Source organism: Protopterus annectens, chromosome 16.part0 (assembly GCF_019279795.1).
Source record: "Protopterus annectens isolate FY-2018-M chromosome 16.part0, PAN1.0, whole genome shotgun sequence".
Lineage (NCBI taxonomy): Eukaryota > Metazoa > Chordata > Ceratodontiformes > Protopteridae > Protopterus > Protopterus annectens.
This window is the reverse complement of record NC_056750.1, coordinates 797,922,531-797,943,744: the sequence shown is the minus strand read 5'-3', so window position 1 is coordinate 797,943,744 and position 21,214 is coordinate 797,922,531. Positions and strand designations below refer to the sequence as shown.

The following is a 21,214-nucleotide window of genomic DNA, read 5'->3' as shown; positions in this document are numbered from 1 at the left end:
TCTATACTGCCCATAGCTGTGAATATCCCCTATATTCCTGAACAATGGCACTAGGATGCTTATTTGCAAGTCATGCCTTTCTTTCAATACTGGTATGAGTAACCAGGAGCCAGTTCTCCCCTATCTTACACAACATCTTTATGATATCTGTTACTACCTTATCTGAGCCTGCTGCTTTCCATGACTTAATTTTCTTTAGTGCTGTTCTTACTTTTTCAAGTATTGGTTCTCTTCTTCTCTCGTTGTAGGCTGTTTCTGGGGCAGTACAGCTTTTGCAGAGTTTTCTACAGTTAGAAGCTGCTGGAAATACTCCTTCCATCTGCCTTTAATGTCCTGTTGATTGGTGAGCAGGTTGTTGCTGGCATCCCTTGTAAATGGTGCCTGATGACTGTCTTCTTCATCTTTCTGGCCTTTGCCTTCCATCCTGATAGAGTTTCTTTTTGCCATCTACTGATTCACTTTCTATAAGGTGTTACAGTGCCTCTGATGCCTTGTTCTTCACTATTGCAACTGATCTCTTAGCCTCTTTGTTACCCAACTAGTATTCCTTCTTGGCCTGGTCTGTCTTTTCTATCTCCTGCATTTTTCTGCACTCCTTTCTTTTGGTGACTTTCTAGACATCTGATTCCACCATCAGCTTTCCTTATGTACCTTGTTTGCATACCTAGCTTGACCACATATCTGTTCTATAGTCCTCACATATGCTGTTTTTGAGGGTATACCATTCTTCTTCATCTCCAGCTAGTTCCTGTTCTTGTTGAGGTAAGTATTTCCTTGAACTTTTGTCCTTTCTGTCCAATCAACTTCCTGCTCTTCAGCCTGTTGAAAGTCGAACCTTTTTTGACCACTAATTACATCAGATTGTGACAATCAGTGGTTCATGCTGTGGGCTAACTGTTTTAGTCTACTAAATGCCTTTGCAATCTGTGACTCTACCCAAGTGCCATTTCCTTACTAGGAGGAAGTCTAGCAGAGTTGCATGTTGGCCACTCTTGCATGTAATCTTGTGACTGTCTCTCTTGCTGAACCATGTGTTGACCACCATCAACTGATTTGCATAAATAACAGAGTCCAGAATGGCCTCTTCTTCTTTTCTCCTATTGCTACTTTCATGTGGACCTAAGTAAGCCGCAAATCCTGTTCTGTCTGCCCCAATATATGTATTGAGGTTCCCCATCATCAATACCAACTCATGATGTCCTGCTTTATGTAGTAGACCCTGCAACTGCTGCCCGCATGCACTCTTTTTTCTGCCATCACATCAATGCTATGGAGTATATGCTATGATTATGACTAGTACCCTATGCTTACACTGAAGCCTGATTGCCATTAGTCTGTCACTTATTCTGATGACATCCCTCACTGGCTTCAGAAGTCTCTACCTCACCACAATTCCCACACCATTTCTAGTGTGTCCTCCACCTGAGCAGCAGACCCTGGATCCCAGCTGAACCTATACTGAGTGTAACAATCCCTAGTTCATGTTTGGCAGGTTGACTGCTTTCACATCCAGCTTTTGCTCAACAGAGCTAATGCAGGTAACTCAAATTGGGCAACTGGACACCAGACAGGCAGTAGATTATTGAGCTAGGGCTGCAGGGCTTTGTGTAGGCACACATTGGCCAACAGGGTCATATAGATCTCCTCCCATTAGCATGATTCCTCAGTGTAGGTTATAGTAGGCCAGGTCCCCAATCTATATATCCCTGCCAAGTACCCATGCATATTTTGGTGGCGTTAGTCAACACGAGCAAATCCCCTAGAGCCAGTTCTTACACCTTTGAGTAGCTAGCCCTGCCATGGCATGCACTGTGTGATCCATGTTCTCCTATCTAGGGAATACTGCACACCACAGTTGATGCCCAGAATGGTTTGTCTTTTTAGCTCTTTCCCAATAAGCACCATCTAATGTCTATGCTGCTGTTCAAGACTGCAGTCTTGGATGAGGCTGAAGTTGAAGCATGCTGCATGTTTGTTTTTAAGGTGAGAGGAACTCTACAGAGGGACACAGGGGAGAGCATGCAAACATTATACAGGCATTGTCCAGATGTCAGGATCAAACCTTGTGCCTTGTGCATGGTAGGCAAAGATCTTATCCATTAAATATTAGTACTGTTATAGAAAGGATTCTTCTAAGGTAAGGTATGGGATTAGGGTTCCTGGCACTGGCAGGGTTAGGGTTATCACACATTAATAAAGTTGACAGGGGGGCTTACTACTATATAATATATATTTTTGTGATTACTTCCATGTATTGCATTCCGTCTGATACAGTTTTGCAAGCTAATTTTTTGAATGAATAGTATGAATAGCATTAATGCACAGTTCAGCTTTGGAACCTGTTTTATAATGAATAGTATGAATAGCATTGATGCACAGTTCAGCTTTGGAACCTGTTTTATAATGAATAGTATGAATAGCATTAATGCAGAGTTCAGCTTTGGAACCTGTTTTATAATGAATAGTATGAATAGCATTAATGCACAGTTCAGCTTTGGAACCTGTTTTATAATGAATAGTATGAATAGCATTAATGCACAGTTCAGCTTTGGAACCTGTTTTATAATGAATATAATGAATAGCATTAATGCACAGTTCAGCTTTGGAACCTGTTTTATAATGAATATAATGAATAGCATTAATGCACAGTTCAGCTTTGGAACCTGTTTTATAATGAATAGTATGAATAGCATTAATGCACAGTTCAGCTTTGGAACCTGTTTTATAATGAATAGTATGAATAGCATTAATGCACAGTTCAGCTTTGGAACCTGTTTTATAATGAATATAATGAATAGCATTAATGCACAGTTCAGCTTTGGAACCTGTTTTATAATGAATAGTATGAATAGCATTAATGCACAGTTCAGCTTTGGAACCTGTTTTATAATGAATAGTATGAATAGCATTAATGCACAGTTCAGCTTTGGAACCTGTTTTATAATGAATATAATGAATAGCATTAATGCACAGTTCAGCTTTGGAACCTGTTTTATAATGAATAGTATGAATAGCATTAATGCACAGTTCAGCTTTGGAACCTGTTTTATAATGAATATATTGAATAGCATTAATGCACAGTTCAGCTTTGGAACCTGTTTTATAATGAATAGTATGAATAGCATTAATGCACAGTTCAGCTTTGGAACCTGTTTTATAATGAATAGTATGAATAGCATTAATGCACAGTTCAGCTTTGGAACCTGTTTTATAATGAATAATATGAATAGCATTAATGCACAGTTCAGCTTTGGAACCTGTTTTATAATGAATATAATGAATAGCATTAATGCACAGTTCAGCTTTGGAACCTGTTTTATAATGAATAGTATGAATAGCATTAATGCACAGTTCAGCTTTGGAACCTGTTTTATAATGAATAGTATGAATAGCATTAATGCACAGTTCAGCTTTGGAACCTGTTTTATAATGAATATAATGAATAGCATTAATGCACAGTTCAGCTTTGGAACCTGTTTTATAATGAATAGTATGAATAGCATTAATGCACAGTTCAGCTTTGGAACCTGTTTTATAATGAATAGTATGAATAGCATTAATGCACAGTTCAGCTTTGGAACCTGTTTTATAATGAATATAATGAATAGCATTAATGCACAGTTCAGCTTTGGAACCTGTTTTATAATGAATAGTATGAATAGCATTAATGCACAGTTCAGCTTTGGAACCTGTTTTATAATGAATAGTATGAATAGCATTAATGCACAGTTCAGCTTTGGAACCTGTTTTATAATGAATAGCATTAATGCACAGTTCAGCTTTGGAACCTGTTTTATAATGAATAGTATGAATAGCATTAATGCACAGTTCAGCTTTGGAACCTGTTTTATAATGAATAGTATGAATAGCATTAATGCACAGTTCAGCTTTGGAACCTGTTTTATAATGAATAGTATGAATAGCATTAATGCACAGTTCAGCTTTGGAACCTGTTTTATAATGAATAGTATGTTTGCTTAAGTATAATGTCATCTGAAGCATGAGCAGGCAGAGTATAATGGAGACATCCTTGTTTCTTCTGTTCGCAGTATTCCTTTGAAGGAAAGTGGATGCATCCACAGTTTCCATATACTTATGGAGCACTGGATCTTGGAGGAGCCTCTACTCAAATCACTTTTGCACCCAATGTCCCCATAGCTGACGACAGCATGCAGTATAAGTTCCGAATGTATAGTTATGACTACACAGTGTACACACACAGTTACCTTTGTTATGGACGTGATCAAGGTTTAAAGAGGATTCAAGCTCAACTAATCAAGGTATGCAAGAAACTACAGCTGTTTGCAAGATTGACAATCTCTGTTAGTCAGTAAAGATGGTGAATTAATTCCTGAATTTTCTTTCTGTTGTATACTATTATCCCATACAGCAAATCTATTTACCTCTGTAAAGAACTATTGTTTGTTTACTTTTTATTTTGATAAACAGGAAAGTCCTGTTGCACAGAATTTATTTTGGTGGAATCCCAAACAGAAAACCTTGAAGAAAAAATATATATAGATATAAAACATGCAGTATAAAAAATAAAATTACAGAATAAGCTGAAGTGGATTTACCAAGTAATAGCATAATTATGAATTAGATATTAACATTTCTTTTTTTATCAAAAATGAATTTATACCAAAACAAGACTGGAAAGGACTAACCAAGTCCATATCATTAAGGGATAAAGCCCTAACTGTGACCTAAATGACCAGGTAATGATGAAGGCAATGTTGTCTGTATCACAGGCTAAACCCCACCCTTAAATGCAGGCACCCCAATCTAGGGAGTGAAGCCAGACCCTCATATTTATAGGGCACAGGTGGCCGTGGTGCTGACATGAAGTGGTGAGGGTGGTGACAAAAGTGCTTTCATGCCTGCCTGGATGACAGCCCTTCCAATTGGTTGAATCAGCTGAAGATATATGGGAGCTGGCTGATGGATGTCAGGCAGTGACGTGAAAGAAAAACACACAGAAATAAAAACACAGAAAAGCAGTATAAAGGGAAAACCTGAAAATAAGGAGATAGCCCAGTCAATTTTTCAAGCATGTATATTACCAAAAATTCAATTTTTTTGTTGCAATATTCAGAGACAGATGGGGTTCCTTTACAAAAGAAGCCACTACTATAATGCAGACTGGAGGGGGGGGGGGGCTGTAATATCATTACACTATACAAAGTGAAATTAGGGTGTTGCTGCCTTTACTTAGCTTGAAGTATAAGGAATGTTTTACAGAATTCTAGACTGTGTGTGTCATTTCACGCTGAGGTAAGTTTCAGTTTCTTTCCCAAGCATTAGATTATTTTCTGGATGCTATATAAACATTGTGATGCATACCACATATGTATATGAGAGTTACATCCCCTTTACTGAGGGGATCATGGTCTTCTGTATATGCACAGGAAATGTCTGATATCTGAGTAGAGCCATACCCCTTATAAACCAGTAAGACCAAGATTTCTGTAGCACTTACCACTTGTGAAAGTATAATCTGATGTGTCTGTTTGTGTATGAAATTTATTGGTGTTATGAAGCCAAATAATAACAGTGAAACTAGCACAATAATGGCTCTTATCACTAAAAGTGATTTTATATTATATTTACTAAGAGGAGATGATCGATATTAATAAATTCATATATCACATTCAGCATCTTTTGACTTTAGCTAAAATTGTTTTATCTAAACATTATGTATTTGTCCAGCACATTTGGTGTCTTTTATGAGATCAGGTTTAATTGTTTTATCTCAGCTTGATAAAAATATTAATAATGGATTTATTTCATTATAGGAAAACGCTCCAAATGTCACAGTGACACACCCCTGCTATCCTAAAGGATACCAGACAGTTGTCACAGTTGGGTCTGTCTATAACACTCCGTGCCTCGAGGTGCCTAATTCACTTAATCTTCTTACAAACATCACAATCAGTGGGACAGGAAATGCAGACCAATGCAGAGAAACTGTGAGAAGGGTCTTCAATTTTTCAGCATGTGCAGAAAAAAAAGAATGTGCCTTTGATGGAGTCTATCAGCCACCAGTATCAGGAAGATTCTTTGTAAGTACCTTTCTGTTTTCCTTGTTTTCCTACTTTCATTGTCATTATCGTATAGGTTCATAGGTAGGTACTTGACTATCATCCCTGGGGCCTATACAAGCCCAGCCAAAATGGTACACTGGCTTTTGCCACCCAAGAAAATTATTTTCCTGTGCCCCTGTCGAACAGAGCCACAGAGGTGATCCCCGGGGTGAATTTCCTATTTCCCATCCAGTCATCAAGATTTTTCTTGAGTGCTAATGAGGAGCTTTGTTTGATATAGATAGGTAGCTTGTTCCAGAGTATGGGATGTCTCTGGGACAGGAATCTATCCCTCCGGCATGTTCTGTTTATTGTAGTGACAAGGTTTAGGTCCCTAGAGCATGTAGCTCGGAGGGATTGGGGATTTCTTTAAGTGGAGCATGTCCAACAGCTCTGGGTTTGATATAGCTTTGTATGTTAGGCAGAGATCGCTTCTGAGTAGGTGATATGCGACGGGGTAAAGCTGGAGTTTTTTGAGACGGTCTGCATAGGGTATCTGTTTGAGGCCGGTAATCCCCTTTGTGAGGTATTTCTGCGGCCTTTACAGTTGTTGTAGATGTCTTGTGAGGTACATACCAAAAGGGGCATTGTACTCTATAATTGGTCTAATGAGTGATGAGTAGAGGGGAACAATGACCACTTTTTTTCTGGATGAGAAACCTTTTGTGATGAGGTGTGCCACATTGAAGGATTTCCTGACTACTGTGGCGATGTGATTATCAAAGGAGAGACTACTGTCCACCTGTGTCCCATGGTCTCTTATCACACTTTCGGTGTTAAGTATACTACCGCCTATGTTGTAGTTCATGGGTACAGAGTTTTACCAAAGGGGATGACAATGCACTTTTTGGCATTGAGCTTGAGGCCATGGCTTTGACACTAAGTATCTGTCTCAGTGAGGCCCTTTTGTGGGATGTCCACATCGTTAGGAGTTTTGATTATGGCTCCTAGTTTGCAGTCATCTGTGAACTTCGTTAGCCAAAGACCTTCTGTGTTAGCCTGTACTTCAGAGAAGTAGATACCAAATAGGAGAGGACCCAAGACTGAACCCTGTGGTACTCCACTTGTCACTGGTCTGAAGTTGGATTTGGAGTCTGCTACTTTCACAGTGTGGGTTCTGTCAGTGAGTCAGTTGGCAACCCATCTTGTGGCATATGGATTTATACCTAGTTTAGTGAGTTTATCTATAATTCCAGAGTGGAGGATGGTGTTGAAAGCCTTGGGAAGATCTAGATAAGCTGTGTGAACCACCTTATCCTCATCTACGGCTTTGGTGATTGTTTCAAAGAAGTCTATCAGGTTTAGGAGACATGATCTGCCTTTCCATAGCCGAACTGGGTGGGGTCCAGAGTTTGGAGACTACCAATGTCTTTGTTTATAAGTTCCATGATGATACATTCCATGGCCTTGCAGACCAGGCTCGTCAGGCTAATGGGGTGGTAGTTCCCGGGGTCCGTGGTGGCTCCCCCTTTATGGAGTGGGATAACCTTTGCTGTGCACCATTCAGCAGGCACAAAGCCTGAAGTGAAGCTATGAATGAACATGGTACTCAGGTGGGGTGCCAGTTCGTTCTGTAGTTCGTGTAGAACACAGCCTGGGATGTTGTCTGGTTCCATGGATGCTGTGTTCTTGGCTTTGGAGAGTCTGTTTTTTACCTGTGCAGCCATGATTACAGGAACTTTGCATTCTTCCAGTATAGAGATGGGCCATTTAGGGGGTGAGAGGGGGTAAAGTTAGCACTGAACCTATCTGCCAGGATGTTGGCAATATCAGTTGGGTCTGTATATTTAGTGCCATTGTGCTGTAACTCAGAGCAGATCTGAGTGTTGCCATTGAGATTCTTGACATAGCTATAGAATGCTTGGTGGTTGTCTTTAGAATCAGTGGTGATTTTGTTTTCGTAACTAGCTTTGGAGGATTTCATCAGGGATCGCAGCTTCTTACTGAGGCTGACCAGGGATCTCCTCCACTCATGGAATTTTACTCTCTTTTGCAAAAGTTTCTTCCTTCTGTTGTACAGTATTTTTATAGCAGGGGACCGCCAGATTGGCTTCCTTTTTTGGGGGGATAGCGTCTTGGTTCTGTTTGAGATAGCACGATCCATGCACTCATGTAAGTGCTTATAAAGTGCAATTGTGTAGGATTCAGTAGTCGTAACTGTATTGTCCATCTGCATGGGTGTCATGAAGTTCACCACTTCTGTCTTAAGAAGCATGAAGTTGGCTTTGGAGAAATTTTTTACAGTGGTTTCCTTAATGGGGGGGTGGGGGTAGGATGTGGATATCTAGGGTGATTAGCTTATGGTCGGTTTGGACCAATGAGGTGTTGACTTCAGGTGTGGAACAACAGTCACTCATGTTGGTAATGACTGGATCTAGGATATTTTTGCCCCTGGTGGGGGTGTGGATAAGTTGATCCAGGGCACTGGAGTTTATGAATTCCAGAAAGAGTTGGGTGAAGGAGTTGGTACATGAGTAGTTTTTCCAGTTAATGGTGGGGTAGTTGAAATCACCCATTATTAGGATGTTTGGTTGAACCCTAATATTTTCCAGTACATCAAGAAAAGAGGAATGGGAAACCTGGGGCATGGTGGGGGATCTGTAGCAAGCTACAATTTGGATTACCGTTTTGCCCAGAGTTAGTCGCACTTGGATAACCTCGGATGCATTATGCTGAGCAACTAGCCAGGAGGTGTGGATATCCTTAATGAATATGGGCACACCTCTGCCTTTGGTGTTCCGGTCCAAGTTACATGGCCAAAAAGTGTGGTATGAGTTATAGCCTGGTAGTGCAGGGGTGCTATCTGGAGCCTTGAACCAGGTCTCAGTCACTGCACAGATATCGATATTCTCCATTTTAAGGAGTGCCTTGAGTGAGTGCTTTTTGAGATTTAGACTTCTAGCATTGAGTAGCATCATCCTCAGTTTTTGCTTGCCTGTTCCTGTTACGGTGGTGAATTTGTCATTTCAACCTTGCCTAAAAAAGGCACTATAGGGGTGGCAAGAACCTTAGCCAGTATCCGGAATCCCAGGGGTGACAGGTGCAGGGCATCTCTGGCAAAGCATCATGGTCTGTCAACCATGTCATCCCAGGCAGACAGATACTGGATCCCTTTAGAATGACACCAGAAGCTTAGCCAATTGTTGAAGTCAATCATTTTGTCCTTGTCCTGTGGTATCATTCTGGGTGATGGCAGAATGCTACTCAGGGCTAGGGTCATACCTGCCTGGGCTACAAGATTGGGGAGCTATTCCATGTCTCTTTTCATGTAGTCCAGGGAGGTACATCTCAGGTCATTCACACCAACATAGACAATGGAGTCATATTTGTACTTGTTGTGGAGTGACCTGAGTGCGTGGGTTATGTGGCAGATCCTGGCACCCAACAGGCAGCTGACAGTAACCTTCTCCTTGTTTTGCCTGGTGAGTGGGACATCAGTGTGCCTGACTATAGAGTCACCTATGACTAGTGTGTTGGGTACGTTGTTTTGCCTTATTGGCTGTGGTTGAGTGGCACACTGAGTCTGCGGGCTATGTGTCATTTGGGTTGTGTTGGGGGGTGGAGGTTGCTTGTGTTTCTGCTTTGGAGGTCTCTGTTGCTTGAGCAGATTATTATTGAGAGCCTCCATGAATGTTTTTGTGTTTCTATGTGTGGATTTTGGTGGTGTAGATTTAGTGAGACTATGTGATGAGTGTGGTGTGGTGCAAGTGTTTACCTTCTCTTCTTGACTGTCAAGTTCAGTCTTGGTTGGAGAGAGCTTTACCTCCAGTTCAATGATGAATGCCTAGCTTATGACCAACCTTCATCAGGATTTTAAGGAGTCGTCATTATAATTCAGTAACGAGGAGTCAGGTACCATGGTATAGCTGGAAACCAAAAGTGCTGATGTGTAAAGGGTAAAAAGCACTGAATATATAGGCAATACACAATCTGATAAGTGGCAGAAAACTGAATTAGTCAAAAGAAATAAGTCAAATACCGATGAAAATAGCAATATGTTTTTCTGTAAACTATAATTTTATGATAACTTGGAATTCTTGTGATAACTTTGTGTTGTTTATATTAATTAATTGGGGGGTGAAGTATACAGCCCCTATGAGGGGTGTGTGGAAGCGCTCCCCATATAAAATATTATCAGCCATTATGTTTGCTGAGTTGCACTTCTATTACTTTAGTACTGACAGCAAATATGAACAATAGTCACATAATACAAAATGTAAGAAGCAGTCAAGATATCAAATAACCTAATGCAATGTCAGTGTAAATAATAACGTTTGAAATGATGATCACTGATTCAAAAAGTAAAATGAAAAAGCAATGCCAAAGGTTAAATGAAATCAGCAGTGATTGATGCAGATTTCTTATCATGATGCACTTAAACTTTTTCAAGACAAATTCAGTAAAAATTATTGGCTTTAAATGCACACCTCTATACCACAGATAAAGTATGTGCAAGAAGTCTGTTAAAATCTTTTGTTTTTTGTTTATTTTTAGTACTGATGCTATAGAAACACTATCAACAGGAGCAGACTGGTGGGGGGAGGTCTGTTACTACATTTTTAATCTAACTCTGAAATAAAAAGCATGACCCTCCCTGTATGTATACTGTCTGTATTCTCTTCAAAGAATCTGCTTGTGTTATACCTATTTGTTTACTGAACTACATAATACATAATCAAACCATTTTATAGTGAAATGTAAGATGTCAAATCTGAAAAGCTGAATACGGAGAGCAACAAATGTGTGCATCCCAGAGTTGGCTTAAGTCAAAATGCACTGAATTAAACTTTGGGTTTAAGTTTAATAAAGATTTGCATAATGCACATTAAACACTGACTAGACTGCGTTAACATATTGGAAGCTATATACTATGTTTTTCAGATAGGTGTCAAGGCCAGAGTGCAATAAAAGCTGTTGTACACAAAAGGAATAGCATATGAAATTGTCTGTCTTTAATTTTAGTTTAACAGAATCTGAATCATGAAAGATATTTTTCCTGGATGTTTGTTTAGTATCCAAAATGTTGTGATCATGTAACCAAACAAATGGGAAATGACACTTTTTCTCCCTTGTATTAAAGTATAACATTTGTATTTTCTGTGAAAAAGAGGACTATCTTTAGGTGTGCAGTCCCAATAATGTAAAGATCATTTGTGAAGGAAAAACACATTAATATTGTATCTGTAAGTTTTAATGCCATTAAAGTGGTATGCCCAGCAAATAATAGAAAAAATATATAACACCAAATTTAAATCTCATCTTTTTTCTTTCTCACTTTTAGGCTTTCTCTGCCTTCTACTACACCTTCAGTTTTTTTAACTTGACAACAGGACAGACACTAGCCACTGTAAATGCAACTATACAAAACCACTGCTCTCAGAACTGGTCAGATGTAAGTATGCAGTACTATGTAACTCATGCAAGTGAAGTCAGAATATGCAGTGCCAGTGAGGCAAGATTTATTCCAAGGTTCCAGATTTTACTGAAATGAAGTCTTTAAAATACTGAGAAACCAAATCAGATTCTGCATTCTAGTCACTACTGTTAGTAAATTCCATAAATGTGAGTTACGGGTCGTTACAAGATGATGCACAAAGATCATGATGGGAGAAAGCATTTTTTTCTGTTTTGTTTTATTATTAAAAAAACAGACTTGGCACCATGTGTATTGTACATATTTGTATAATAATCTTTAAAAGAAATTCAGAATATTATAGTCTGGAGTCCCCCCCCCCCCCCCACACACACACACACACAAATTGGCAACTTAACACAAATGCAGAACTGCCAGGCATGGACAAAGATAAATGATGAATCTGTTATCGGTAATTAATAGCTGCAGGAAAGTATTTCTACTGTTTTGTTAATGGGTGTATCTGTTAAAATAGTTCCCAAACTGCAATGTTAGTTTTTTACAGCCATGTTTACCAACAAATTGGTTACAGACTTGCAGTTGTACTGCCTCCAGGCTAAATAACCAGTTTTTGGCCAAATCAAAAAATTACTATTGCTGTCGATGTTAGAAAACCATGTAGGGAACTGAAGAGCACATTCTTAAAAATGTATTCTTAAAAATGATTTATTACTTCTCAGCAGTGAGTAAAATTGTTTGCACCTTGTGAAGCAGTGTAACATGTTTTAAAGGCTATTAGAGAAGGTCCCAAGAAAACATTCCTGCAATGCTATTAAATAAAAAATACATTAGACAGTGTTTCTCTCCATGCCTGTAGTAGATTTTTTTCAGTACTGAACTGGTTTAAACTATTAGTTTGGAGACTGGCTTATTAAAAGTAACTTTGGAAAAGCTTGATTGTAATTACACTAGCAAAATGCAAATGTAAGTCAAAGTTTCCTAATGATATTCTACATATTAGCTGTTTGCCAAACTAAGCTCTGACACTTAGGATTTTGTTTTTCTCATGCAGCTAAAAAGCAGTTATCCAAACGAAGCGGCAGACAGACTGCGTGACTACTGCTCTGTAGCAAACTTTATTCTCACAATGCTTTTGGACGCATACAAATTTAATGCAGATAACTGGTACACTCTCACATTCCAGCAAAAGGTAAGCATGAATATTTGTTGTGTCATTCCAGCCTCCCCCATTTAGTATACACTCCAGTAAAAGGTGTCCTAATCATGTTAGAGTCCAATGTGACAGGCAGAGATTAGTAATCTATGAAGAGTACAACCTCTTATACATGCTCTGTCTATGTCTTAAAGTGTGACATTTTAGCTGTGTTGTGTCACAGGTGATGTCCTGACTGAAATCACTGCAGTATTCCTGATATATGGGCTGTCACCACTGATGTCCAGCCAGGGTACCAAAGCTTTAACTTCCCTAGATTGTACATCTGATGTACGACTTCACCCTGTATGCATTGGGGAATACAGATGGACATACGAGCATGGATCCTCAGACTATCTTGCTGCCAGCCCGAATGCAGGTCTTGCATCAGTTAGACAGTTTGCCGTTTGGTTATTGGTACCTTTGATTCGATCATTTATCTAGGTAAGTGCCTAGTTGGGGAGCCTTCCTTTTTACTTATGCTGTTCTGCTGAAAGTTGTTAAATGTCAGCTAGGAGCAGCAAGCGCAGTTGGCAGATTCTGTACAAGGACTTGCATATCAAATGTTTTTTATGCCTAGGCCCAGAACATGAGCACAAATCTTGCTGTGTCTGTCAATCCTGTTTCCAAAACCTTTAGTTCATGGTCTTTCACTCTCAATAACTTTCTAGAGAACCGCCATCTTAAATGCTTGGCCCTGTCCAAAATGGCAGAATCTGCATCTTCAGACACCCCCTCTATCACCTTAGAAAAAAATAAATAGGCCTGTAATGGATCCACAGTCCAACACTTCTGACTCTGACATACTTTTCAGTTGCTCACTACCAACACCCTGTTGGAGGCTGCTATGGCTCATGAAGTCTTGCAGACTGCAGATATGCCCAAGGAACCGTTTCTCATAATTTCTGAGGGATTTCACAGTGTCCCTGAAATTTTAGTTAGTGAGAGATTTGCACGCTCTCCAATAGAAGTCATTCAGAGTTTTGAACCTCTGCATCTCATCCAATTGGACATCTTGCCTAAAAAAAAAAAAAAAAACAGAAGACAAGACGTGTGGTATCTCCCTCAGCAACTAGAGGAATAGGCATCTCATAGGGCTTGCTCAAAGCTATTATGTCTTTATGTCTTTGAAATCTCCATCCTTTGGGTCTCAGCAACCACAAGCTACTCCTAAAAAACCTACCCTGGTTTCCTCTTCTTCTGATGATGAGCAGGACTACCACTCTGACCATAATCTGGACTATTCATCTCAGCTTCATTCTCCAGGGAAAGTCTCTTCTGATGAAGAGGACTCCATCTCACTGGATTCTCCTATTGAGGAAGCTTCCTCTGGGAAGACAATACAGAGCATGATGAAGCACTTTAAATTGTAATCTATGCAGATCTCTGATGTACAGAAGAGGTATTACATTCTCTTAGAGATGGGTACTCCTGCCCCTTCTCCAGTCTCTCCTGCCCTAGAGGCTTTCCATGACTCATTTCAGTCCACCTTTTCTGCCCTAAAGCATATTCCACTAGGGGCAGCAGCTTCCTCAGGGGCATTCCACAAAGGAATAGACTCCAGGTCTGTCTTAAAGACTGCCACTTGGACCTCTGTGCACACCTTTACCAAATGATAAAAAAATTATGCTTTTTCCAGGTTCAGGGTAGCCGTTGCTTGGTCAGTTCTGTATAGACTGCTGATCAACTCTTTTACTCAGTAGATAACCACCCTTCTTTCCTCCTTCAGCTCTGGGAATCATGCATATGTCAAGAAAACTACAACAGTGATTTCAGTCAGGACATAGTACAGTTGTATAAGAATTTACCGTAACAGTAGATGTTCTACTGATCACTGTTACAGTATGCCATCCCCCTCCATCCTCTGTTCTCTACCTCACTTCAACATTCATATTCTTTTCCCCCCTTTGCGTTAACCTCTGCTCTGTTAAATGGGAATGGTGAAGTTTTCTTACCTATTTGAGCTACATCCCTCCTAGCTGACCAGTCTCCTGTCTCAATAATATTCAGGCCACTGGCTTGACAATAGTCTGAGAATCCATGCGATTATGTCTGTCTATATACCCCAATGCATATGAGCTGAGGTCATGTGTCAGATGTAGGAGCTAGGAAAAGTAAAGCTTTGGTACCCCATACAGATGTTAGCAGTGACAAGCCGTATTTAACAGTGAGTTGCTCAAATACTAATAGAGTGTGGTTATCTGACAAAGAAACAAGAACAGAAGAAGGACCTTGTTCTGGTAAAAAGATTGTATGTGGGACTTGATTTCTTTGTTTTGTGTGCTTTGTTCATGCAGTCTTTGTGCTGCATCCACCTCAGAATTAATTGAAGATATAAAATTGATGGAATGCCAGTTTTCAACACTAGCAGTAAGACTCCTGCAGTTTAAATTTCTGAGCCATTAGTTTCTCCAACATCTTGGCAGGTCCAATAAAATGGATTCTTAAATTTTCTTTGTTTTTATAATCAGGAGAAATACAACATTTCACTAGCAACAGGACAGGAAGAAATTAGTCACCTTGGTGGCTAGCAAATGAATGTATGAGAAGGAAAAATGATAATTATGAAACTACACCTTAAATGATTTAAGTTTACTATTAAGAAAACAGTGGAAGAAGAAGAAGAGATGAAAAAAAATATTATCTCAAGAGGATCAAAGTTCTGATGATTTATTTTGCAAAGTAAAGCAGTATGGAAAGAAAAATAGGTAATCGTCTAAGACAGAAGAGGTACAGGTTAGGTCAATGCCAGGAAGACTTCTTCAAAGGATAGGTACCAGAGTCATATCATAATCTTTCAGTTGACGTTTTAAGTAAACATGATGGGATGCCAAAGGATATTGAATTACCTACAGAGATGAATGTCATAAAAATGCCATCCATTCGGGAGATTCACCCGATGTACATCCTCATTAAGTATAACCACCTCTGAGGAAATCTGCAAATTCTTAGACGTAAGCCATCGGTGACCTTATCATACATCTCACAACTGGTCACCAGCGCAACCCCCCCCGAAAGGAATATTAAGATCATACCACCACCTGCAGCTTTTCACTGTAACTCACAGTAAGTCAAATCCCTTAGTCTACCTAGTGATTGCTAACATCACACAAAAGGGTAATAAGGCATAGCACAAATGTACGGCACTTGTACAATGCAGTAGATGAGACTACACTGTCATTTACAGAGGATCTGTAGCTTGTCTGTAAGACAGAGATACAGGCAGAGAAGCGGAGAAAAGCGAACTTGCAGATCATTCTAGCAAAGTGATCCACAGAACTCTGAGTATCTCCTTCTTTTTTGCCTTTGGAGTGCTGGGAATTCTATAGATATTTAGCATGAGCTACATTGAATGTCTATAACTGCAGTGCCACACTGGGTAAAGCTTCCACAAAACATGTCTCCTAATATAGATGGTTAATAGTAAAATTTCTGTATAAAAGTAAGTTCCAGAGCAATATTATAAATAAATAAACAAACAAGTTAGCTCCATGGCACATAGGGAGGAAGCCCTGACTATAGCCCACCCAGCTAAAGACAAATCAGTGACCCTGACAATGGAGGACCCTGTTGGGAAAGGTGGGAGATAACCACATAAGTTGTGCCACCTATCACCCATCCTGGGGGAGAGTGATAGTGCAGTCTACTGCATTGCCTAAACTCATTGGCAGAGAAATGTCAGAGTACGTATTATACAGGCCTGTGTATTTGTTTATACTGACCAGCATGTATTCTCTGTATCCATTACAGCATGTCTATGTATGCAGTCAAGTGCTTTGTGAAAAGCATAGCAGGTCCTTAATTTTGCAGGAACACTTTAGCTGCCAAAAGGATGCATTTAATTAGCATCAGAAAAGTCCCTCAGTGGCTGCCTGGATGATAGCCATGCCATGACCAAGCCTCATCTCTGTACTGAGAAATCAGTGGGCACAATAAGTAGTACTGGGCCAGAGGAACAGGAGTTTTGAGTGGTGCCCTGATAATGTGTTTATATATAGATTATAGTGGGACATCTCTTGCTATAAGTTATTTTAATGTTTCCGGATTTCTAGAAGGTACCAGGAAGAGTATAATGCTGGACTGCGTATCAGTCTGTAATATAAAAATAAAATCACCACACCAGCAAAACGACAATAGAATGAAAAAACACCAGTGAGCTAGAGTCACCAAATGGATGCACAATAAAAGAAAACCGATGAAATAGTAACAAACTTCTTTAATGGACCGTGAAATAAAAACCACATTAAGCGCTTTCATCCACTGATGTGGACGTCATCAGAATGCCAATTAAAATAGCATATCAGTATATTTGAAAACATTTTGGCGCCAAACTCCGCCTTCTTCCTCACAGTATGTTAAAGCAACATCGCTCTCAACTAATGTTACAATAGTCGCTAGCTTGCGGCACATAATCTGTCAACTAATGCAATCAATAAATCGTATATATCAACAGTGGCTCATGTAATCAGTGTCATTCAATTCTGGAGTCAGACTGTGTCATTTTGGACAATGTCAATAGAACAATTATAAAATTTAGACAGGGCAATTGTTTTACTAAAAACATTGTATATTTGGCTAAATGTATGTCATGTTCCGGTTTCTATATTGGAAAAAATGGAACACCAGTTCAAAAAACAGATATATGACCATTTATATTGTATAAAAACTAAAGATATGAACAATGCTTTAAGCAGACATATTTTTGATTATGGGGAGAATCATGTTTTTAAATTTGCTATTATTGACCAGGTGAAAATAGATCCTAAAGGAGGGAACTATAAAGCCCTATTGAACAGGAAAGAGGTAATATGGCAAATTTTTACAAATGCAGGAAGGAAACCAGGACTGAATGAATATCTTACTATCAAACCTATTTTAGAATTACGTTAGTTTGTAAAAGGATTGACTCATTTTATAGTATTTATTATGATCGATAACGTTAGGGTTATGTATCTGATCAACTTCAGATAGTTTTCATCAGTTGTTTTTTCTCATCAAGTACATTCCATGCCTTATCATTTATTAATCTTTATATGCCTTATTATTTACCAATTTTTTTTTATATCTTAATATATTTATTATTCATGTATTAACTTTTTAACCATATGGACATTTTTAATTTATAGCGATGTCAAGTAAATATGTGTTATGATATATAGTAACTATTTATTATAGATTTATTATTATTATTATTACTGTGGTATAACTGTTGATATATATGATTTATTCATTGCATTAGTTGACAGATTATGTGCTGCAAGCTAGCGACTATTGTAACATTAGTTGAGAGCGATGTTGCTTTAACATACTGTGAGGAAGAAGGCGGAGTTTGGCGCCAAAAAGTTTTCAAATATACTGATATGCTAGTTTAATTGGCATTCTGATGACGTCCACATCAGTGGATGAAAGGGCTTAATGTGGTTAATGTGGTTTTTATTTCATGGTCCATTAAAGAAGTTTGTTACTATTTCATCGGTTTTCTTTTATTGTGCATCCATTTGGTGACTCCAGCTCACTGGTGTTTTTCGTTCTGTTGTAATATAAAATAGAAAATGCCAGACTGATGTGTTCATAATGATTACAATTTAACTTCTACGTTGTACACATCATCATCATCAACCCCTTTCCCCATTTTTTACATGGGGTCAGGGTGTTGCATCAACTGTTGCCATCCCTCTCTCTCTCTCTGTTCAGTGCCACTGTCCTACTGTCTTCAGCAGTCATACCTGACTGCCACAGGTCTCCACTCTCACAATCCATCCATCTGTTTGCTGGATGCCCTTGTTTCCTCTTGACTTCTTCTTGTCTGCCCCAAATCATTGCAATCTACTCTCTTTGAACGTTTCTGCAATTGGAGCTACTTGGGCTTCTGCTCTGATGTACATAGTTCTTCATCTGAACCGCAATGTGCATCCTACCACCCATCTCATGCAGATTATCTCCATCCTGCCCAGGTTTCTGTACCATACAGATGTACTGGTCACATCACTATTTTGTGCACGACGTACTGGTCACATCACTATTTTGTGCACATGGTCACATCACTATTTTGTGCACAACGTACTGGTCACATCACTATTTTGTGCACGACGTACTGGTCACATCACTATTTTGTGCACAACGTACTGGTCACATCAATATTTTGTGCACGACGTACTGGTCACATCACTGTTTAGTGCACCTTATTTTTCAGCTTATTTGGCATTTTACTGACACACCACACCAACACTCTGTTCCAATTGGCTGCAGCCTCTCTGATTCCAGCTTTGACCACCTCATTCAGACTTCCCTTCTCCGCAACCAACCATCCCAGATACTTGAAGCTGCTAATCTGTTCCCATAGTTTCCCTTCTATCTCACCTCTGCGTTTCTTCAGTTTCCCCCATTTGATGCCATTACAACTGTCTTATTTGTACTCAGTTTCAACCAGTGTGCCTTCAGTTTTGCATTCTATTCCCCAATCATTTGCTGAAGTTCTTGTTAAGAGCCTGCATGTAATACCACATTGTCTGCATATAGTGGCTTTGTGGATCTGTCCCCGATAACCTGTTTACTAATGTAGTCCATCACCAATATCTTCCAAGCCATACACAAACATATATTTGCCTCTTTGACAAGTCTTCATGCCTCAGCTTCCTCCCCTTTCTCACCCTGGCCTGCCAAAAAAAAAAAAAGATGTACTTACTTTCTATTCTTAGCCTAGTGAGAAAGTATAGCAATCTGGACAAAACATTCTAGTATGCAAAAAAAGGGGCGGGGATACAAGGAGCAGAAGTAAATAAAACTGTTCATTTATAATATATATGAGTAATTTACTGAGCTGTAGAGTTCAATATTATCTGTTTCTTATATCCCTTCTGAAAAAATACTTTTGATTGCAAAATAAATAATCTCAAATTGATTTTTTTGCGCTGTACTACTCTACTACGATAGAAAACATGTAATACTGTTATAGTGGGTTTACTAGGATTCATTGAGACTATGTGCCTCCAAGCACAACTGCCCAGCACAAGCTGACAGACCAGGATATCAAATTATCTTAAGAAATGCAAATGTACTTGCATCTGTAAGCATAGTACAATAAAAAAGTTTTTTTTTTTTTGCGTAACAGTCTAACCAGCCGCACCATAGAAAATTAATTATCACTAAAACAGAATTACTTTGAGCATGAAAAACGGTCCTATTTGGAATGAGCAAAACATATGAGCAAATAAATTCATTATGAATGACGGAGGAAAAGTAGATGAAGTGTGCTTTTAAACATGGACATCAGGTACATTTTAAAGATATTAAGTTTTGAAAAGGTATATTAAAAAGTATAACAAAATCAAATGTATGGAAAATCAGAACCTTTTGGACTCTAAACATTACCTGGTGGACTCTAAATGAATTTTAAACCGTGTTCTTTAAAGATTTTCAATTGTAACAGGAAAAGGACTGCAAAGTGTTTAATGAAATTTATCTTATTCTGCCATATTTGTTTTTGTTCCTAGGCTGGCAACACTGACATTGGATGGACTTTGGGGTACATGCTTAATCTCACCAACATGATCCCAGCAGAGGGACCACCAACCATACTTGGACACCAATATAGTATCTGGGCCGCAGCCATTTTTTTCATTGTCTTTACCATTGCCCTATGTATCGTTCTCTTACTTGTACATATATTTACCTAAGCAACCTGGCTGCCTTAGAAAGGAGTATATAATCTATCTGGGTTTTCTAGGCATGTAAACACATCATTTCAAATGGAACATTTCTTTCTTGACATTGCAAGTAAAAACACGTCATTGTGGTCTCTTTCTCATGCCAAACACCCACTATTAACTTTTGAAAATCATGAGCAAATGAGAAGATACCGGAAAACATCTATGAGCTTTAGAATATGGAAGCAAAAGTACCTCTTAACTTTCTTAAACTACTTTTTGCATGCTAATATTGTGAGCTCCCATTCCAAAATGGACATTTGTATGACAGCTTCACAATTTGCCATTGACTGTTTTCAGCTTATGAACAATTAAATACCTACAAACTACACTGTCTGAATATTGACTTATTGCAGAGACAGAGAGATAACGTTTGGAATATAATATATATAATAAACAGAGATGTGACAATCTTTGATCCAATGGATTCCAAATTCTTTGTTGTATTTCAAATTATTCAATGAATGTTTTAACATAATATCAGTGAAATACTTCAGATTTCCAAAACTGATGTAATCCAATTGATCCCTTCAAGCAGGTTGATTGCATATTAAATACGGAATAGGAATATGATGTTTTCAAAAGACATGGCCATTATATACTCCATGGAAAAGACTACTATAACGAATGATGGAGACTTTGGGATTGCTTCATAGGTCATATGTTCATAGGTAAGTTCAAGGCTAGCTACCCCTGTGGGCTGTTTTAAGCCTAGCCCATTTCCTTTTTTGGGGCTAGAATTAACCAATCTCATTTGGTTAGAGAGTGGCCTTACCCATTCCATGGTTGATAATGATGTATTACCCCTAATGAGAATAACTTGGATAATACCATAGATAATATTTACTCTTATTTTGAC

At 38.8% G+C, this 21,214-nt stretch overlaps 1 protein-coding gene across 3 annotated transcripts in view; it reads left to right on the top strand.

Annotated features, from left to right (window-relative positions):
* ENTPD8 (ectonucleoside triphosphate diphosphohydrolase 8) overlaps positions 1-20,771 on the top strand; it is a 364,702-nt gene extending 343,931 nt beyond the window's left edge. For all 3 annotated transcript variants that reach the window (XM_044058523.1, XM_044058522.1, XM_044058524.1), the window contains 5 exons: positions 4,050-4,280; positions 5,796-6,062; positions 11,365-11,475; positions 12,509-12,646; positions 20,143-20,771. In XM_044058523.1, coding sequence (XP_043914458.1) covers positions 4,050-4,280; positions 5,796-6,062; positions 11,365-11,475; positions 12,509-12,646; positions 20,143-20,325 — 930 coding nt within the window. In that variant the 3' untranslated portion in view covers positions 20,326-20,771. The remainder of the gene's footprint in view (positions 1-4,049; positions 4,281-5,795; positions 6,063-11,364; positions 11,476-12,508; positions 12,647-20,142) is intronic.
* The last annotated feature ends 443 nt before the right edge of the window (positions 20,772-21,214 follow it).